General features: G+C 43.2%; 1 protein-coding gene across 1 annotated transcript in view; it reads right to left on the reverse strand.

Moving 5' to 3' along the window:
- The window catches only part of PMF1 (polyamine modulated factor 1), a 62,679-nt gene that overhangs the window by 35,324 nt on the left and 7,884 nt on the right, over positions 1 to 19,471 (reverse strand). The window contains exon 3 of the mRNA XM_069218006.1: positions 17,426 to 17,526. Within this exon, the coding sequence (XP_069074107.1) occupies positions 17,426 to 17,526 (101 nt within the window). The remainder of the gene's footprint in view (positions 1 to 17,425; positions 17,527 to 19,471) is intronic.

Below are 19,471 nucleotides of genomic sequence, written 5' to 3' on the forward strand. Positions count from 1 at the left end.
ATGCAGTAACCATGTTGGATAATTGATAGAACCCATGTGTCCGTGGTAATGTCTGACCAATTTTTGTGGTATTTTGTTAATCTTCCCCCCACTGGTGTTGTGTGTTGGGGGACTGGGACATTGAGGTCACTGTTTGTTACTAGGGGTCTGCTTGGCAGGCTGAAATGTTCCCCTTGCTCTTGGGTACTGTCCCCTGTATGAACCACGAAACCCCCCTCTCTGGTACTGAGACTGAAGTGGGTTTTGTTTGTGAAGTGGATGGCTCCGAAGGTTGCTGTCTAAACCCTCCCCTAAACTGTGGCTTCCTAAATGTTCCCCTATACTGGGAAGAATAGAGCGCACCCATGGCTTTGGCTGTGTCTGTGTCCTTCATCATTTTCCCTATTGTGGTGTCCACGTCCGGCCCAAATAGTTGTTGTTGGTGGTGGTGGTTGAACGGCATATTTAGTACCGCCTGCTGTATTTCTGGCTTAAAACCAGAACTTCGTAGCCATGATTGCCTCCTGATGGTAACTGCTGTATTGACAGTCCGTGCTGCTGTATCAGCAGAGTCCAGTGCAGAACGTATTTGGTTATTGGAGATGGCCTGTCCCTCCTCCACCACCTGTTGAGCACGTTTCTGATGTTCCTTTGGTAAATGTTGGATAATATCCTGCATTTTGTCCCAATGTGCTCTGTCTTAACGGGCGAGGAGGGCTTGTGAATTGGCGATACGCCACTGGTTGGCCGCTTGCGACTGTTGTGCATGCTTAAGCATGCCTGGTAACATTGGCAGGCTTTGATATGAAGCATGCGTGGATGCCAGTGTGTTAAAAAGAAAGTCATCCTCCACTGGTTCTGAGTGCAGTGACATTATGAAATGTCGCTGCTCTAGCCAGTACTTGTGTGTAAGATGTGCTATCCTCTGGAGGACAAGGCTTTGAAGGATAACACTTAGGACTGTTGTCTGAAACTGGTGGGTCCTAGAGGTCCTAAGGGTCTGCATTGTCCTGCGTCATCCCAGTATGTGTGGGTGACTGTGCCATTGGTATGCCAACTGGTGACCTTGTCCGTTGTGGCGAGTGAGGTGGCGACGTTTGTGGGAGTCGTGACCTTTCTCTAACCACCTTGGCTTTTAGTTGCTCAGTTTCAGTCTCATGAAAAGCCAGTTTTCTTTTAAACTTGAGCGGAGGAATGGTTTGAATTTTCCCTGTGTCCTTTTAGATTTGTAGCCTTGGTTGAGAATGGTCAAGCTCTTCCAAATCCAGTTCCTGCTCAAACCTGTGCCTCTCCTTAAGTTGTTTAGAGAGCCCATGTTCTTCCGTATAGGAAGTCTTTTTCGGCTCCGAAGCCGTTATTTTTCAGTACCGAAACACACATGGATACGGTCGGTCTCTGCTAAAAGAAGCTCTTTTGAGGCTTGTTCGATTCGACCAATCGATGTCGACTCTTTTCGATGCTGGTTTCTCGACCAGAGTCGGAAGACTTTGGCATGATCTTGGCCTTTTTCGGTGCCGACGATGTTATTTGGTCACCGCTTTTCTTGTGGATCGAGCCATGGCCTTCCGGCAGTGGCGTCAAAGAGGCCTTCTGTTTCTTCACCTGCCTTTGGGGCTGGGTCGGGGCAGGTGTTCTCACTTTTTGTGCCGCCGTTGGTGGCCGGTCCCTGTCGGAGTCATCAGATTCCGAACCTTGGATCGAAATGGTAATTTTTTCCTCCTCGACGTCGAGGTGTTGTGTCGACTTCGATGCCATCTGCAAACGTCTTGCTCGTCGATCTCTTAAAGGTTTTCTTGGATCGAAAGGCTTTGCAGGCTTCACAAGTATCCTCTCTGTGTTCTGGCGACAAACACAGATTACAGACCCAATTCTGGTCTGTATAAGGATACTTGGCGTGACCCATCGGACAGAAACAGAAGGGGGTCCGGTCCATGAGTTTTCAACGAAGGGGGTGGTCGGGCCGACCAGGCCTCGGTTGAGTGAGAAAGCCCCAAAGGGCCGTCGAAGCGGTTGTGTCGTCGGTGCCAATGTATCTATACTAAACTGGTCCCGAACACAACAATACCAATGGATTTCGATGTTTTCCCGATTTGAATTACAGAGCGAAGAGGAAGAACCCGATGGCGGAAAGAAAACAATCTAAGATGGAGTTGATGCCCATGCGCAATGGAGCCGAAAGGGAGGAGACACTTGGTCCCGTGACTCGAAAAGACTTCTTAGAAGAAAAACAACTTGTAACACTCCGAGCCCAACACTAGATGGCAGGAACTGTGCACAGCATGTGTATCTGCAGTTACACATGCCAACGAATGAATATATATATATATATATATATATATATATATATATATATATATATATATATATGTATGGAAAATGTCACTTACAGTGTACATCTGTTCGTGGCATGAGACGCTGCAGATTCACATGCTGTGCATTCTCCAGTAGTGTTGTATACCATGGCTGACGGGCCCAGGTTGGTGCTATTAATATTAGTTTGAGTTTGTTGTGACTCAATTTGTTTATTAGATAAAGAAGGAGTGGGAGAGGGGGAAAAGCGTAAGCAAATATCCCTGACCAACTCATCCATAACGCATTGCCCTTGGACTGAGGGTGTGGACACCTGGACGCAAAGGTTTGGCATTTTGCGTTTTCTTTTGTTGCAAATAGGTCTATTTGTGGTGTTCCCCAGCATCAAAAGTAAGTTTGTAGTATCTGGGGATGAATTTCCCATTCGTGTGTTTGTTGGTGATCTCCACTGAGATTGTCGGCTAACTGGTTTTGAATCCCTGGGATGTACTGTGCTATTAGGCAAATGCGATTGTGAATTGCCCAATGGCAAATCTTTTGTGCTAAGAGACACAGTTGTGATGAGTGTGTCCCTCCCTGTTTGTAATACATTGTTGTTATGTTGTATGTTTTGACAAGAATGTGTTTGTGGGCTATTAGCGGTTGAAATGCTTTCAATGCTAGAAACACTGCTAACAGCTCTAAATGATTTATATGCAGTTGCCTTTGTTGAACGTCCCATTGTCCCTGTATGCTGTGCTGGTTGAGGGGTGCTCCCCACCCTATCATGGAAGCATCTGTTGTGATCACGTATTGAGGCACTGGGTCTTGGAATGGACGCCCTTGTTTTAAATTTATAGGATTCCACCATTGAAGCGAGGAGTGTGTTTGGCGGTCTACCAACACTAGATCTTGAAGTGGACACTGTGCTTGTGTCCATTGTGTTGCTAGGCATTGTTGTAAGGGATGCATGTGTAGTATTGCGTTTGGGACAATGGATATGCATGAAGACATCATGCCTAGGAGTTTCATTACAAACCTCACTTGATAGTGTTGGTTTGGGTGCAAGTTTAGTATTACATTTTGGAAGGCTTGTACCCTTTGTGGACATGGAGTGGCAATCCATTTTTGTGTGTTGATTGTTGCTCCTAAGTATTGTTGTATTTGACACGGATGTAGATTTTTGGTAGTTTATAGAGAACCCTAGTTTGTGACGGGTTTCTATGACGTAGTTTGTGTGTAGAAGACACTGTTGTTGAGTGCTGGTTTTTATTAACCAATCGCCTAAGTAAGGGAATACATGCATTTGCTGTCTCCTGATGTGAGCAGCTACCAATGCAAGACATTTTGTGAATACCCTTGGGGCTGTTATGCTGAACGGTAACACTTTGAATTGGTAATGCACGCCTTGGATTACGAACCTCAAGTATTTCCTGTGGGAAGGATGTATGGGTATGTGGAAATAAGCATCTTTGAGATCTAATGATGACATGTAGTCTTGTTGTTTGAGCAAGGCAATCACATCTTGAAGTGTCACCATGTGAAAGTGATCTGATGTAAAGATTCAGTGTTCTGAGGTCTAATATGGGTCTCAGTGTTTTGTCTTTTTTGGAATTAGGAAATACAGGGAGTAAACACCTGTTCCTTTTTGATGGTTGGGTACTAGTTCTATTGCTTCTTTTTGTAACAATGCTTGGACTTCTAGTTGCAACAGATCTAAGTGTTGTTTGGACATGTTGTGTGCTCTTGGAGGCACATCTGGTGGTAAATGTAGGAATTCTATGCAATAGCCATGTTGGATAATGGCTAGGACCCACGCGTCCGTAGTTATGTGTTCCCAGTTGTGGTAATAATGTGTGAGTCTCCCCCCCACTGGTGTTGTGTGGTGGGGGTTTTTTGACGTTGAAGTCACTGTTTGGTTTGTGGGGTTTTTGGGCTCTGGAATTTCCCTCTTGTTTTAGGGAACTGTCCACCCCTATATTGTCCTCGAAAACCTCCCCTCTGATATTGGCCCGGATATGTGGGTCTGACTTGTGAGGTGGAGGGCTCTGTGGTTTGGCCCCGAAACCCCCCTCTAAAATGTGGCTTCCTAAAAGTGCCTCTGCTCTGTGGGGAGTAGAGCGTGCCCATGGCCTTTGCCGTGTCCGTGTCTTTCTTCAGTTTTTCTATCGCTGTATCCACCTCCGGCCCAAACAATTGTTGTTCGTTAAAAGGAATATTCAGCACAGCCTGCTGGAATTCTGGCTTAAATCCGGAGGTCCGTAACCAAGTGTATCTTTGAATGGTTACCGCCGTGTTTACTGTCCTGGCTGCCGTATCTGCTGAGTCCATAGCCGACCTTATTTGGTTGTTGGAGATAGTTTGGCCCACCTCAACAACCTGTTGGGCACGTTTCGGGAATTCCTTGGGAAGGTGTTGGATGAGATGTTGCATTTCATCCCAATGTGCCCTGTCGTATCTTGCCAGTAGAGCTTGTGAATTGGCAATTCGCCATTGATTGGCTGCCTGTGCGGCCACTGTCTTGCCTGCTGCATCGAATTTCCGACTTTCCTTGTCGGGCGGTGGTGTCTCCCCAGAAGTTTGTGATTTGCCCTTTTCCGGGCTGCTCCTACTACCACCGAATCAGGAGTTAACTGTTGTGTGATGTACACAGGGTCCGTAAGGAGAGGTTTATATTTCTTGTCCACCCTAGGTGTGATGGCTCTGCTTTTGACTGGGTCCTGAAACACCTGTTTGGCGTGTTTTAACATGCCTGGTAACATTGGCAAACTTAGGTATTGGCTGTGCGTAGATGACAGGGTGTTGAACAAGAAGTCATCTTCTATGGGCTCTGCATACAATGCTACATCATGAAAAGTAGCTGCCCTGGAAACCACCTGCATGTAAGCAGTACTGTCCTCAGGTGGTGATGGCCTTGCCGGGTAGCAATCCGGACTATTATCTGAGACCAGTGCATCATACAAATCCCATGCATCCGGGTCATCTTGGCTCATCCCTGTGTGCGTTGGTGACTGCATCATTGGGGGTGTTGCTACTGGGGACAGATGTGGCAAGTGCGGTGGCGATGGCTGTGGAGAAAACTGTGGTGGTGTTTTTTCTTTAGCCATTTTTGCTTTTGGCTGCATTTCCACCTCTTGGAATGCGAGCTTCCGCTTCATTTTTATTGGAGGAAGAGTTCTGATTTTCCCTGTGTCTTTTTGTATATGGATCCTCCTCTGGGTATGGTCTGGCTCTCCCATGCCCAGTTCTTGTTCAAATCTGTGGCCTTGTAATTGTGTGGAAAGGCCTTGTTCGTCTGTATAGGAGCTGTGTTTCGGCTCCGAGGCTGCATGTTTCGGCACCAAAAACTTTTCGGCAGTCTTTTTCGGCTCAGAGGAAACCTTTTTGGCTTTCGGGGTGCCAACCTCTCGGTGTCGAGTCTGGTCGGAGCCGGTATCTCGGTGCTGAGTCTGTTCGGAGCCGGTATCTGGACCGGAGTCTGATGACTTCGGCTGCCGGGAGGCCTTTTTCGGTGCTGATGTTTGGTCACCGTGTTTTCAGGTTAAACCATGGCCTGTTGGCGGTGGCGTCCCCTTGGCCTTCATTATTTTCGAGTGAGTTTTGCCCGGGGCTGTTTTACTCACGGTTTGCTGCTTCTTCGGCTGCTCACTCTCGGACTCGTCCGAATCCGAATCTGGAATGGAGAATCTCTCCTCTTCTTCGACGTCGGTGTGATCGGCCGGTGTCGACGCCATCTGAAGTCTTTGAGCTCTTCGATCCTGCAGTGTTTTCTTGGATCAAAATGCCTGACAGGCCTCGCAAGTATCCTCTTTGTGGTCGGGGGACAAACACAGATTACAGACCAAGTGTTGGTCTGTATAAGGATACTTAGCGTGGCAGTTGGGGCAGAAGCGGAAGGGGGCCCGGTCCATGAGTTTTGAAGATGGACGCGGTCAGGCCGACCAGGCCCCGCCGAGGAGTGGAAGCCCCAAAGGGCCGGCGGAGCTCTTCTTTCTTCAGTGTCGATGTGCTAGCACTAACCCGGTACCGAGCGCAAACAATACAGTCAAATTTTCCGATGGATAACTATCTTTTCCGAACCGAAATACGGAGCGAAGAGGAACACGTCCGAACCCGATGGCGGAAAGAAAACAATCTAAGATGGAGTCGACGCCCATGCGCAATGGAGCCGAAAAGGAGGAGTCCCTCAGTCTTGTGACTCGAAAAGACTTCTTCGAAGAAAAACAACTTGTAACACTCCGAGCCCAACACTAGATGGCAGGATAATGCACAGCATGTGTATCTGCAGCTACACATGCCATCGAACATATTATATATATATAAAGAAGTCTTGGCTTTTGGAAATGTGGACATTGTAAATCCTGTTTATATGCACAAAATACTCATACATACACCACATTCGAAGGGAAAATTTGTGACATAACAGATCGCATTACTTGTGAAACTGAATATGTCGTGTATGTTATTGAATGTGGTTGTCATAAAAAATATGTAGGCCATACCATTCATAAATTGAAAGTCAGGTTCTTACAACATCCCAGAGCTATCAAGAATCATGATCCATCTTACCCCTTAGCCAAACACTTTTGGGATGTACATGAAGGCAATTGCAGCTCTTTAACATTTTATGGTATTAAAACCATTGCTGCTCATCCCCGGGGGGTAATAGAACTGCCCACCTGACACAAACTGAGTCTAAAATGATTTTACTTTTAGGCACAGAAAACCCCTGGGGTCATAATTTGGATGCAGAGCTTCATGTACATCTGTGAGATTTTAGATTCCTTTTTATACTTTTTTAAAGTAGAAAACATGAAATTCATTTGACACTTTAAAAATGACTTTTTAGGATCCTCTATTGGTTAATGAGATTTCCGGATTGGAACTTAGTTTATTTTGTTATTTTATTTATCACAGTATTAATTTCCTTTATGGTGTTGCACTCATCTAATTCACCTTTTCACTGTATTATGCACTTTTGAGGGAGGTTCTTGCGGTCTGTACATATATATCCTGGTTGGTGAATTTGTTGGGTTTCCTTTGTAACTTCAAAATTAATGATAGTTTTGCCTGTGTTATGGACACAATAATTTTTTCCTTTTGACAGTATATTAACATTTAGAGGACCATGATCAATTTTATGTACTGTGTAATGATTTATCTATAACTGAATTTGACATTGTTATTAAGACCAATTGAGATATTTATATATTAGCACAAATCGTATAGAATTTTGGTTATTAATATCTATTTATATATCTGTCCTTTTTATAGATTTCTTATTGTCATTCATTGATAAGAATCAATTGGAATTATTCCATTTATTTATTTATTTATAGCTTGTATATAGATTGATTGCATTGTAATTAAGTTATAGTACACATATTTATGTATTTATCTATTTATATATCAGGCTTCCAAAACTATCAAGTAAAAAGTGGCAATACTTTCATATTAGAGAGAAAGAAAAAAGGAAGAGAAAGAGAGAAAAAACCCTATATATGGGTTGTTCTTTTTCCTGTATTTAACAATTATTAATTAAGACTATATATTATTTATGCATTTACAGGCGATCACATCATATATGTGATATGGTATTACAATATAAAAGAAATACACAATGTTATATTTGAAGCACAGGATTACTATTTTCTAACTTTCAAACCCAGAACTGTTATGTTACAAAATGTCCGCTCCGTTTGCACTTCCCTCTAGCTATGTAGTTAACAACAAAGAAGGACTATAGGGTTTAACTAGTTGGGTGTAAAAATGTCTGCCAATGTCCTGTTGAAGGCTTTTGCAGAAACGCGTTGACATTTGGTTGGGACAGCTTGTGTTTGTTCTTGGTGGGCACATTATTGACTCTTTTTGTGCTTCTTATACCTTTTTATGCGGTTCGAATTTAACCTGCATTTAAACCTTTTTCAATAAATAGCAGCCGATGAAATTAATTACAAGTGGTTTTTGACTCTACATTTTTACGAGACTATTTGGATGTTGTGCAGCCCTTGGTGTGCGATTACACTGCACCAGTTTTTCTGAATACACACACACACACATATATATATATATATATATATATATATAGATATATATATTCACTGAAAAAATACCAAATGTTACAGGGACGTTATAGTTAGGTTCTGAATTTACGTGTACAAAACCATAGAAATTCAGCACTTCGAGTTCTTCCGAGTAACTAAAATTTGTGCGCTAACCTAACTATAACTCGTGCCCTTGCCATGTACAGTTATCTCATCAATAATGTTATTGCAAATGTTGCAATGATAGCAAAAATGTCATACAAGATCTCAATGACATAGTAAGTGGAGAAATTAGCTGTGCATGGCGAAGGCGCAAGTTATAGTTACCTTAGCACGCAAGTTATAGTTACATGAAAGAACTCCAACTACAACTGTTGACTTTCTATGGTTATACGAGTAAATTCAGAACTTAACTATAACGTTCCTGTAACCTTTGTTTATTTCAGGGAATTTCTATGGCTTTTTAATGTAAAATAATTGTAATTACTATACGTTGTTCCAACTCCCGCTGCACACGACAATGGCGGTGGTGGCTTGGCCTTGCAGCCAAGCCTTTATAACCACCCAAAACTCACCAAGCATGGCCTTTGGCCGTGCGCAGCGCAGGTTGGCCACAGTGCCTGTCTGTCTATCAATGGATGTGTCAGTGGGTGCATGAGGGGGTCTGAAAGTGGACGTGGGGGTCTGAGTGGGAGTGGGCACCTGAGCTTCAGAGTGCATGTATGAATGAGTGAATAAGTGTATGAATGAGTGAATAAGTGTATGAATGAGTGAATAAGTGTATGAATGAGTGTGGTTTTTCTTTCAAATTGTTCCATAATAGCAAACATTTTGCAAAAGAATTCACAGAAATTCGTGAATTTTCACAAATATTGCACACTGCGACGCAACAATTTATTAAACCTACAATTTGATCCTAAAACACACCCCTGGGGTCAGGGTACCTTTACCCTAACTCCTTATGCCACTTTCCATTTGAATTTTCACCCCCGGGGACTGTGCCCCATGAACTAAAACGGCGGTTGCAACTTTCTAGTCAATTGCAAAGCTTCTTTTTCGCACATATATTTGTTTTTAAAAAAAAATGTGAATTATTCCCAGCCAGAGATGTACAAAATTATTATCCCTTAAATATCTTCTAAACTACTGAACGGATTTACATCAAATAAGCAAAAGATCAATATGCTTACCGGAAGCAAGCTTTCTGACAAATTTGGTGTCATTCTGTCAGTGGTTCGGGCTGTAGGCGTGTCTAAAGGTCCTATGGGAAAAGCAACTTTTTTCATCCCCACCCCCCCTTGTCAGCACCCGCTTCACCCCGAAATTTTGGGTGCAACAAGAATCACTGCAATACGTTTTGGGGAAAATTTCGTGAAGAAAGTGCCAAAGATATAGGCGAGTAAAAAAATGCTTTTTCTATGGAAACATGATCTCAATTATAACTATAACTATATACATATATACACACACACAAACATATATATACACACACACACACACAAAAAAACCCAACATATTCCTACATTTACCTTGCGTCATACATGCCTTTTGAGGATCTTACTAGACTAATGAAGATTTGAGACTGGTGTGTAGTTGTATAAGACTGCAAGAGTCTACACCCCTTTCCTCAGTATAGATTGCTTCAACATAAACAGACTCCTTTGTGAAGAGTTTTGCTGCTGAAATTTGTGATGTCCAGGGCACATATTGTAGTACTGCATGGATGCATGGAGGCAATGTGCATAGCTCTATCACTAGATTAGTTGTTGTGTAGCCCATGTGCAGGTTGATCACCATTCCAGTTTGTATAGGGTACAAAATAGGTATGGTAGCTCCTAAAATGAGGGGAGATGGGTGGATGTTGGTTCTAGGGAGACCATTTGTATTTTTTTTGGAATAACATGGCCTTGCATTGTTGTGGGGGATAAGGGAGGGCCACCTTCATAGTGTTTGGATAGGCTATCTTGTTTTATGTTTAACCCTGTAACAACTGATAAACCCCTACTGAAAGGGAAACAGCCCTCCTCAGATAAACACAAGCACTGATGAACACCTTCACAACCACAAGCTAAAATGCTGTTCACAGAAAGGAAAGTGAGAGGAAATGAGTTTTATTTCTTCCTGAATGGACCAACACAATATAACTTTATTATACAAGGTAGCAGGAAGAAAGACTGGTGCAAGAATATTCTGCTTGAGTTTTTTTCTTTAGGGATGTCTCAAATATTTTTTTTCCTTCTTGATTCAGATTTTGAGTGCTTGTAATAAATGCATGGTGTTTAAAAGCATGTATAAGTCTGGCCTAATTAATTTTATACACTGTAGAGAATCTGTTCTGCTTATCATGTTTGATATTTTGGCCATGTTTGTTTCTTTCACTGATTGGTTAAATGGTTGGCTCATAAGAATCTTAGCCAATATATATTAACACATTTACCCACGGACACAGAATGAGCAAAAACATTTGATACATCCCCCCGCTTTTCTAACAAGTTAGTATTGATAACAGGTCAACTGCCAAACACCCCAGGCTTTAAACAATCAATGCATGCTGTAGTGACAGGTACCTGTGAAAAGAGTGCTATCCTCATGCACACAAGATAGTGGTGAAAACATGACAAGACCTTCCAAATACCAACAAAAGTCACAGATGCAAGGTGTTGCATTCTTATGGGTTATTCCTTCAGCTTATCCCAGCTCTTTACCCACCTGCACTTTACTGTCGGGTGTTTCTGAGTTCATAGTTAAAAGGTTTTATGCTCCAGAATACAATGCAATGTCTGTTAAAAGGTCAGGACTGACAACACAAGACATTTGCCATGAGAATTCTTGGCGGCTATGAATGGCCACAAAACAGAGGCACCACCTTAATATAGTCAGAACTTAAAATGCAGCACTAATAATTAATGTGCTATAATTCAAAATGTTAACGGCCTCACACGGTACTATACTGTTGGCAGGGTTTACCACTCCTACATTGTCATAATATGACTAAGGAGTAATGAGGAGAAGGTGGATGTCCCTTAGCTGTGTCAAGAAACATGTTTGTTAAAACATATGAATTAATCCAATAATAGTACTGTAAACCAGAGACCGGCCAGTGTGAGTATGAGGGTAATGAAATATAAGTGAGAATGTGATACACTGACTTTCTGCACTTAAACAGTCTAGCATAAGTCTATTGGACATACTGCCAATATGGGAAGATACTACATATTCTGCATCATTTCTCCTTTTATTTAAATATGTAGTTTATAACAATAATTGCAAAAACTGTTTTTGTAAACACTCACAAAAAAAAAAAAAAAAAATTGCATCTCTTTTGAGAGTTAGGCAGCTAAATAAACAATGATAAGCACAGATTCCAAAAAGTGTTGAAAACACAGGGAAAAATACTACTGAAATCCACAAAAACAATATAAACATGACAGCCTATCTTTGGGTTACAATAATTGTGATACATCTTACATACACCACTTAATCGACTGGTTTATGTTATGAGAGAACGGCTCTTTGTCCACTGCGCTGCAATCTCTTTACCCAATTATGAATTAATTATCTGCAACCTACTTTTTTTTTTTTAGTTCACCACTTTTGGTGTTTAAGTCTGTACTTTTCAGGTGCCAGATTCTAAGCTGTGCCACTTGTTGGTCACGACATCCTGGTTTTGATTCTTTCTTTTTGGTTGGGTTGATAGTTAAGGGACTGTTACACTGTGTTGAAGAACTAAAATATTCCTTCAGGATGCTAATATCTGCCGGCTTTTAATGAAAGCTACAGAAGGCAGCTTCAGTACACCAAGTTGCCTAACGCAGATGGGTTGTTGAACTGTTGCTGGGTATGTGCGAGACATGGAAAGCTTAATGTAAGGAAATGGCTCCCTGTTGCAATTACCCCCCACTTTTTGCCCGATACGGATGCTGACTTCACTGAGAAGTGTGCTGGGACCCTGCTAACCAGGCCCCAGCACCAGTGTTCTTTCACCTAAAATGTACCATTGTCTCCACAATTGGCACAACCCTGGCACCCAGGTAAGTCCTTTGTAACTGGTACCCCTGGTACCAAGGGCCCTGATGCCAGGGAAGGTCTCTAAGGGCTGCAGCATGTCTTATGCCACCCTAGGGACCCCTTACTCAGCACAGACACACTACTTGCCAGCTTGTGTGTGTTGGTGGGGAGAAAATGACTAAGTCGACATGCCACTCCCCTCAGGGTGCCATGCCAACCTCACACTGCCTGTGGCATAGGTAAGTCGCCCCTTTAGCAGGCCTTACATCCCTAAGGCAGGGTGCACTATACCACAGGTGAGGGCATAGGTGCATGAGCACTATGCCCCTACAGTGTCTAAGCAAAACCTTAGACATTGTAAGTGCAGGGTAGCCATAAGAGTATATGGTCTGGGAGTCTGTCAAAAACGAACTCCACAGCTCCATAATGGCTACAATGAATACTGGGAAGTTTGGTATCAAACTTCTCAGAATAATAAACCCACACTGATGCCAGTGTTGGATTTATTTAAAAAAAAATGCACACAGAGGGCATCTTAGAGATCCCCCCTGTATTTTACCCAATTGTTCAGTGCAGGACTGACTGGTCTGTGCCAGCCTGCTGCTGAGAGACGAGTTTCTGACCCCATGTGGTGAGGGCCTTTGTGCTCTCTGAGGACAGAAACAAAAGCCTGATCTGAGTGGAGGTGCTTAACAACTCCCCCCTGCAGGAACGGTAACACCTAGCAGTGAGCCTCAAAGGCTCAGGCTTCTTGTTACAATGCCCCAGGGCACGCCAGCTAGTGGAGATGCCCGCCCCCTGGACACAGCCCCCACTTTTGGTGGCAAGTCCATGAGAAAAACAAGGAGGAGTCACCCACCAGTCAGGACAGCCCCTAAGGTGCCCTGAGCTGAGGTGACCCCTGTCTTTAGAAATCCTCCATCTTGATTTTGGAGGATTCCCCGAATAGGAATAGGGATGTGCCCCCCTCCCCTCAGGGAAGAGGCACAAAGAGGGTGTAGCCACCCTCAAGGACAGTAGCCATTGGCTACTGCCCTCCCAGACCTAAACACACCCCTATATACATTATTTAGGGGCTCCCCAGAACCTAGGAAAATAGATTCCTGCAACCTGAAGACGAAGAAGGACTGCTGACCTGAAAGCCCTGCAGAGAAGACGGAGACACCAACTGCTTTGGCCCCAGCCCTACCGGCCTGTCTCCCCACTTCAAGAAAAACTGCACCAGCGACGCGTCCCCCAGGGTCCAGCGACCTCTGAAGCCTCAGAGGACTACCCAGGATCTAAAAGGACCAAGAACTCCTGAGGACAGCGGCTCTGCTCCAAAGAAGAAACAACTTTGCAACAAAGAAACAACTTTAAAAGGACTGCACGTTTCCCGCCAGAAGCGTGAGACTTTGCACTCTGCACCCGACGCCCCCGGCTCGACCTGCGGAGAAACAACACTACAGGGAGGACTCCCCGGTGACTACGACCCTGTGAGTAGCCAGAGTTGACCACCCTGAGCCCCCCAGCGACACCTGCAGAGGGAATCCAGAGGCTCCCCCCGACCGCGACTGCCTGCTTCTAAGAACCCGACGCCTGGTAAAGACACTGCACCCGCAGCCCCCAGGACCTGAAGGATCCGACCTCCAGTGCAGAAGCGACCCCCAGGTGGCCCTCTTCCTTGCCCAGGTGGTGGCTACCCCGAGGAGCCCACCCCCTTGCCTGCCTGCTTTGCTGAAGAGACCCCTGGGTCTCCCATTGAAACCTATTGCGAATCCGACATCTGTTTGCAGACTGCACCTGGCCGCTGAGGGTGTACTTTCTGTGCTGACTTGTGTCCCCCCCAGTGCCCTACAAAACCCCCCTGGTCTGCCCTCCGAAGTCACGGGTACTTACCTGCTGGTAGACTAGAACCGGGGCACCCCCTTCTCCATTGAAGCATATGCGTTTTGGGCACCACTTTGAACTCTGCACCTGACCGGCCCTGAGCTGTTGGTGTGGTAACTTTGGGGTTGCTCTGAACCCCCAACGGTGGGCTACCTTGGACCCAACTTTGAACCCTGTAGGTGTTTTACTTACCTGCAAAACTAATCAAAACTTACCTCCCCCAGGAACTGTTGAAAATAGCACTGTCTAGTTTTAAAATAGCTTATTGCCATTTTTGCTAAAACTGTACATGATATTGTGTTGATTCAAAGTTCCTATGATACTTGAGTGAAATACCTTTCCTTTAAAGTATTGATTGTAAATCTTGAACCTATGGTTCTTAAAATAAACTAAGAAAATATATTTTTCTATACAAAAACCTATTGGCCTGGAATTGTCTTTGAGTGTGTGTTCCCCATTTATTGTCTGTGTCTATTTACAACAAATGCTTAACACTACCCTCTGTTAAGCCTACTGCTCGACCACACTACCACAAAATAGAGCATTAGAATTATCTCTTTTTGCCACTATCTTACCTCTAAGGGGAACCCTTGGATTCTGTGCATGCTATTTCTTACTTTAAATAGTACATACAGAGCCAACTTCCTACACTTAATATATGTGGCATGCCAAAAAGCCCATATTTGAGGTGAGAGCTTTAATGCTCTAAATTTATTTGATTAGTCTATGTCCTATTTGGAAGGCCCTTACAGATTGCATTGGGATTCCGTTTTCTCCCAGATGTTTACTGCACATTTACTTCCGTTCACAAGTTAAACTCTCATATTAGAATTTTCTGGTCGCAGGTAGAGGCAGATCATAGATTTATACTGAGGAAATGTAGAGAGCCACTGCAATGAAGGAGGCACATGCAATGCACAAAAAAGCTCTAGGTTGATTTGCATACCTATGATTGGTTCTTGTAAATGGCAAAGCTCTTGCATACACTTTCCCCCTCTCCATTTCCCTAAATCCCTTGGTTTTCATGATATCTAAGAGCCATTCGTGTTCAAACAGTGTTTCAATTAGAGCTATAATATGGCTTCTGTTTTGGGCACTTGGACCATGTTTTTTAAGTGTTTGTGAGTCTGAATCCAGATAACTTTGATGTGGGGCTTGGCCTCAGTCAGGGATCCTGCGACACGTTTTGCTTGCAGGGGCTGGGTGCAATTCTCACACAGTACCGCTGTTGGCTCGGGGGAATTGTTCTTTCTTAGCATTCACACTTTTGCTAGAGGCAGGGTGCTAAAAAAACAAAACTCTGTTTTCACTCTACAGGTAGTAGCCACGTCTCACAGAGTTTTCTCTGGCCAGAGTAGCTGGTTTACTCTTATCTTAAATTGACATGACATGCAGGCTCTAGTACTGTATTAGCCTGACATTCTCTGTTTTCATGTGGTTTCCTGTAATGCTTGTGCTTTTTTTATCCCCTGTTTACAATGTGAACACTAGTGGGCTCCAGGCATCTCAAATGTTGGTTTAAGATTGAATTAAGAATTTCACCTGATCTAGTGCATCAGTACTCACAATTACTTCACCAAGGGCCAAAAAGTGTAGTCTGTGTTGTGAAAGAGAGCTGCATTGATGGAACCAGGTTTGGGGTATAGGGGGGGCAAAACATGTATATACTGTGTATAGTGATGAATGGAGTTATTTTTAGGGTTTCTTTCTCTACTGTCCTCTAAATTAAGTCCCTAGAACAGTCAGATGTGACAATGCTGATATGGTGTAGCTGAGCTGCTATCCCTCTACCACAAACTGGAGGTAAGTATTTTCTGCTTGCTACTGCTTCCTTTTGTGAGTGAATTGCACAAAAGAAGTAACTTGATTACTGAACTGGATTAAATAGAATCACACTATCCTTATGCCTTTAACTCTTATCTGTAAGCATTAGGAGTGGTAGAAACAGGGACCTAACCTGGGATCGATCCCTGCTTCCCCACTCAACCAAACTGTAGAAATTGAGCAATTCTTTTATTTCACTTTGCCTCATCTTTCTTTGTTGTCACGACACATGAGAGCACCTTGAAATATAGGAGTTCAGAATGTGCGCAGTACAAAAATCTGATGTTTATGATATGTTGTTACATAATAATAACAACAACCTAGGCCACGTACAGGGTCCCATGACGACTGACTTGCCTCTTAGTTCACTAATGACATTGTTGTAAAGGCATGGAATGCATGGGTGTTTGCAAATTCAGGTTTGGGAACTACAACTTTTACAAAATGCTTTGAATTGCAGTGATATAATTTGATGCTCTAAGATGGAACACTGATGCAAATAATGAAATACACTTCTTTCAATTTTGAGGAGACTAACATATTTTTGCATGTTTGTTGAACATTGTCTTTAAAATGAAGGTGTTTCTAATAAGTGGAGCAGGACACCTTCTTCTATTACTTTTATCTCAGTTAATGTGTAGATAAATACTTGCCGCTTTAACAGCTTTCTGAATGTCACTCCTATCACGGCACACCAGGAGGCTACATGCAAATCTGAGAAGGACCACAAGCGGACCCAGGTCCGTACTCAGGGTATCCCTGATCTACTGTGTAGTCAGATTTGGCCATAGTCTCCATTTGTCTCGTCTGTGCATTCAAAATGTGGGTGGCCTATGGTTTTTGATTATTTTCATTTTGCCTTCTTTAGACTTCAAAGTTCTGTTGCTTGACTCTTTAATTGTACATTTAAAAATAATATTTATTGCATATTGTTTCCAAAGAGGCAGGATTCTAAGAAACTGAGCCTATGGAATTGCTGCCTTTCCTGCCCCTGGTCTGGGGGTGTTTTCCACACATTAATATCTGATGTGGGAAGGAAAAAAACTGTCAGTGTTGTGCCTTGATGCCACAACGGAGAGACTGGTGGTGGGAGGAGGGCTGAGGAAATCACCCTTTGCGCAGTAAAAAAATCAACCTTAATTATAGCGCATGGGCTGCCTCATCCCTGAGCTATTGCTCCTGCTGCACTAAAGACAGCTATGTCCAGAATTTCACAGCTCTGCTCCCATTTGATTAGCTGGGTTCAAAATTCAATTTTCTCTTGTGGCCTTACATTCTGACTCCACAGATTTATACCTATTGAAAATTTGCAACAGTCAGATATTCTGGCATCTGGAAAGATTTATGTTGAAGGTTTGTCACAGTTCACACACAAATTGATGACATTCCTGTGCACGAAACACTATACTCACCAAGCAGGCTGCATTCGGCTCTTGGCTTCATCTTTAATCTTATCCAAAGAGTGCAACAGGGCTTCAAGGTTACCTTCCTCCTTTATCTCTCTAATTTCATCCTGGCAACAGCATGTGGGGAAAGAAAGAAAGAAAAACACAAAGAGTAAACACATTATGCGCCTAGAATGAACATAGACTTTGGGGATAAAATGCATCAATTTAAAGTCTATCCTAACAGTGCCAAGTGCAAACTAACATTCTCAGTCACTGGACTTGCAGTTAGCAGAATTCATTCTGAAGTTAGACAGTGAGACAATATACAAAGAATAGGTTTCGTAGCCTCCAGCATCCAAATTGATTTACAGGCTGTGACATTCCAAAGATTCTAAGGAATATCCCTCCAAAGCAACTGCTGAAAGTCACCTCATTCATCTACGTAACTCTAAATCCATCAGATACTAATCTGCTAAACCATGCATTGTTTATCAGTGTCTTCTTAAGCATTAAGAAATTGTAATAAATGTGGAAATAATATGTTGTGGTATACCACGCACCTGCTTCTTCACCTGTATGAGGGACATAAGTCTAAACTGTGAAGAGAGTAAGCCTAAAGAGAAGATTGCTGAAAGAAGAATAAAAGGAGCCTAACTTGAAATGGATGTGGCTAAAATATTTGAAAGGAGAATGTTTTGCAGTTGTGTCTCATCTTGGAGTTTAATTGCTTTCATATGGGAAATAGCCCACAACATCCTTTTCTGAATGCTGGGTACATCACATCCATTGGCTCATGTTTAGTAAAGTGCATGAGGAAGCAGGCTTTTCCGTTCTCATAAGAAAGGGACAGTCATTAAGCCCAATAGATCATTCTCTCTACTTACCCCTGAAGCGCTCTCTGGGATGGGTTTGGAGAACTTACAGCTTATAAAAAGTGGCAGCATTTCTGGCCCCCCAACCACAGAGAGTGTGTAATCCAAGGTTCACCAGGTACATAAAGCGATCCGTTACGAAATCTGACGTGTGGTCAGTTCTAAGTTGTCCTTTAACTGCAAACTTCCTAGGTGCATTTACAAGTTGAACCATTCAAGAAGTTAGGAAAGGCATTCCATTGTGGTAGCTTTAGCAGACTTCTCTCAAGAAAAAAAGGGCTACAATAATCCAACAAGGAACATTTGCAGCAAACAGAAAGGAAACCTTAGGTACATGACGAGCACACGGATACCAAACTGGACTCTGAATAGGATCTTGGTATACAGATTGATCAGACTTCAGTAAACCAATAGATCATGACTTTACTTTTAATTGATTCAGGGGGCTGGCTCCCACGGCCAGATGCTGCATCATTTCCTTCCAATAACAAGACAAAAACAGTACTGCTTTTGAAGTCTGTAACTCTGCCACTGGTAACTTGCTATAACCAATCTAATTGTGTGTCAATGTCCAAAAACCAAAAGCTCGTCAAATCGCCCCACAGCAGTTTCGCTGACATTTCCCCTCCTTTTTATACTCTAAAAAAAGCTACATACGACTGGGGGAGCACCAACTGGTCAGCACCACATAGACAAAGTCACAAGTCTGACACCTCAATGGAGGGGAGATGTAGCAGGACACATCTGGAGGTGGTCTCAGTCAGTGCATTGTTCCAAGCAAGTCCCTTAACTGAATGTGGAGTGCGGCCCAGAAACCAGACAAGGGCTAATCTCCTATAAGATATTGGAGGTGGAGGAATGGCTGAATAATGATGTGGATGACCATTATCTTGTACAATATGAAGTGTGTTGTTATAGAGACAATCTTTTCCTGAGCACATGGTCTCCATGTCTACAGCATGCAAAACCTGAACAAGCTAAAGCAAAGAACCTCCGACAGGGACGTCTGACCCTAATTTTCACAGGTAATGGACAAGGGATTCAGCAGCCACCCTCTAATGGTACACTTAAAAAGGATGTACGCCACAGCATTACTAATTGGCAGTCACCAATCACTAGTCTTCCATATCCTCGGGATGGGTATCCATTATATGCACACCAAGCACAACCTTGTAGTCTGCTTAAAGCCTAAGAAAAA

The sequence above is a fragment of the Pleurodeles waltl genome, chromosome 12 (assembly GCF_031143425.1).
Source record: "Pleurodeles waltl isolate 20211129_DDA chromosome 12, aPleWal1.hap1.20221129, whole genome shotgun sequence".
NCBI lineage: Eukaryota > Metazoa > Chordata > Amphibia > Caudata > Salamandridae > Pleurodeles > Pleurodeles waltl.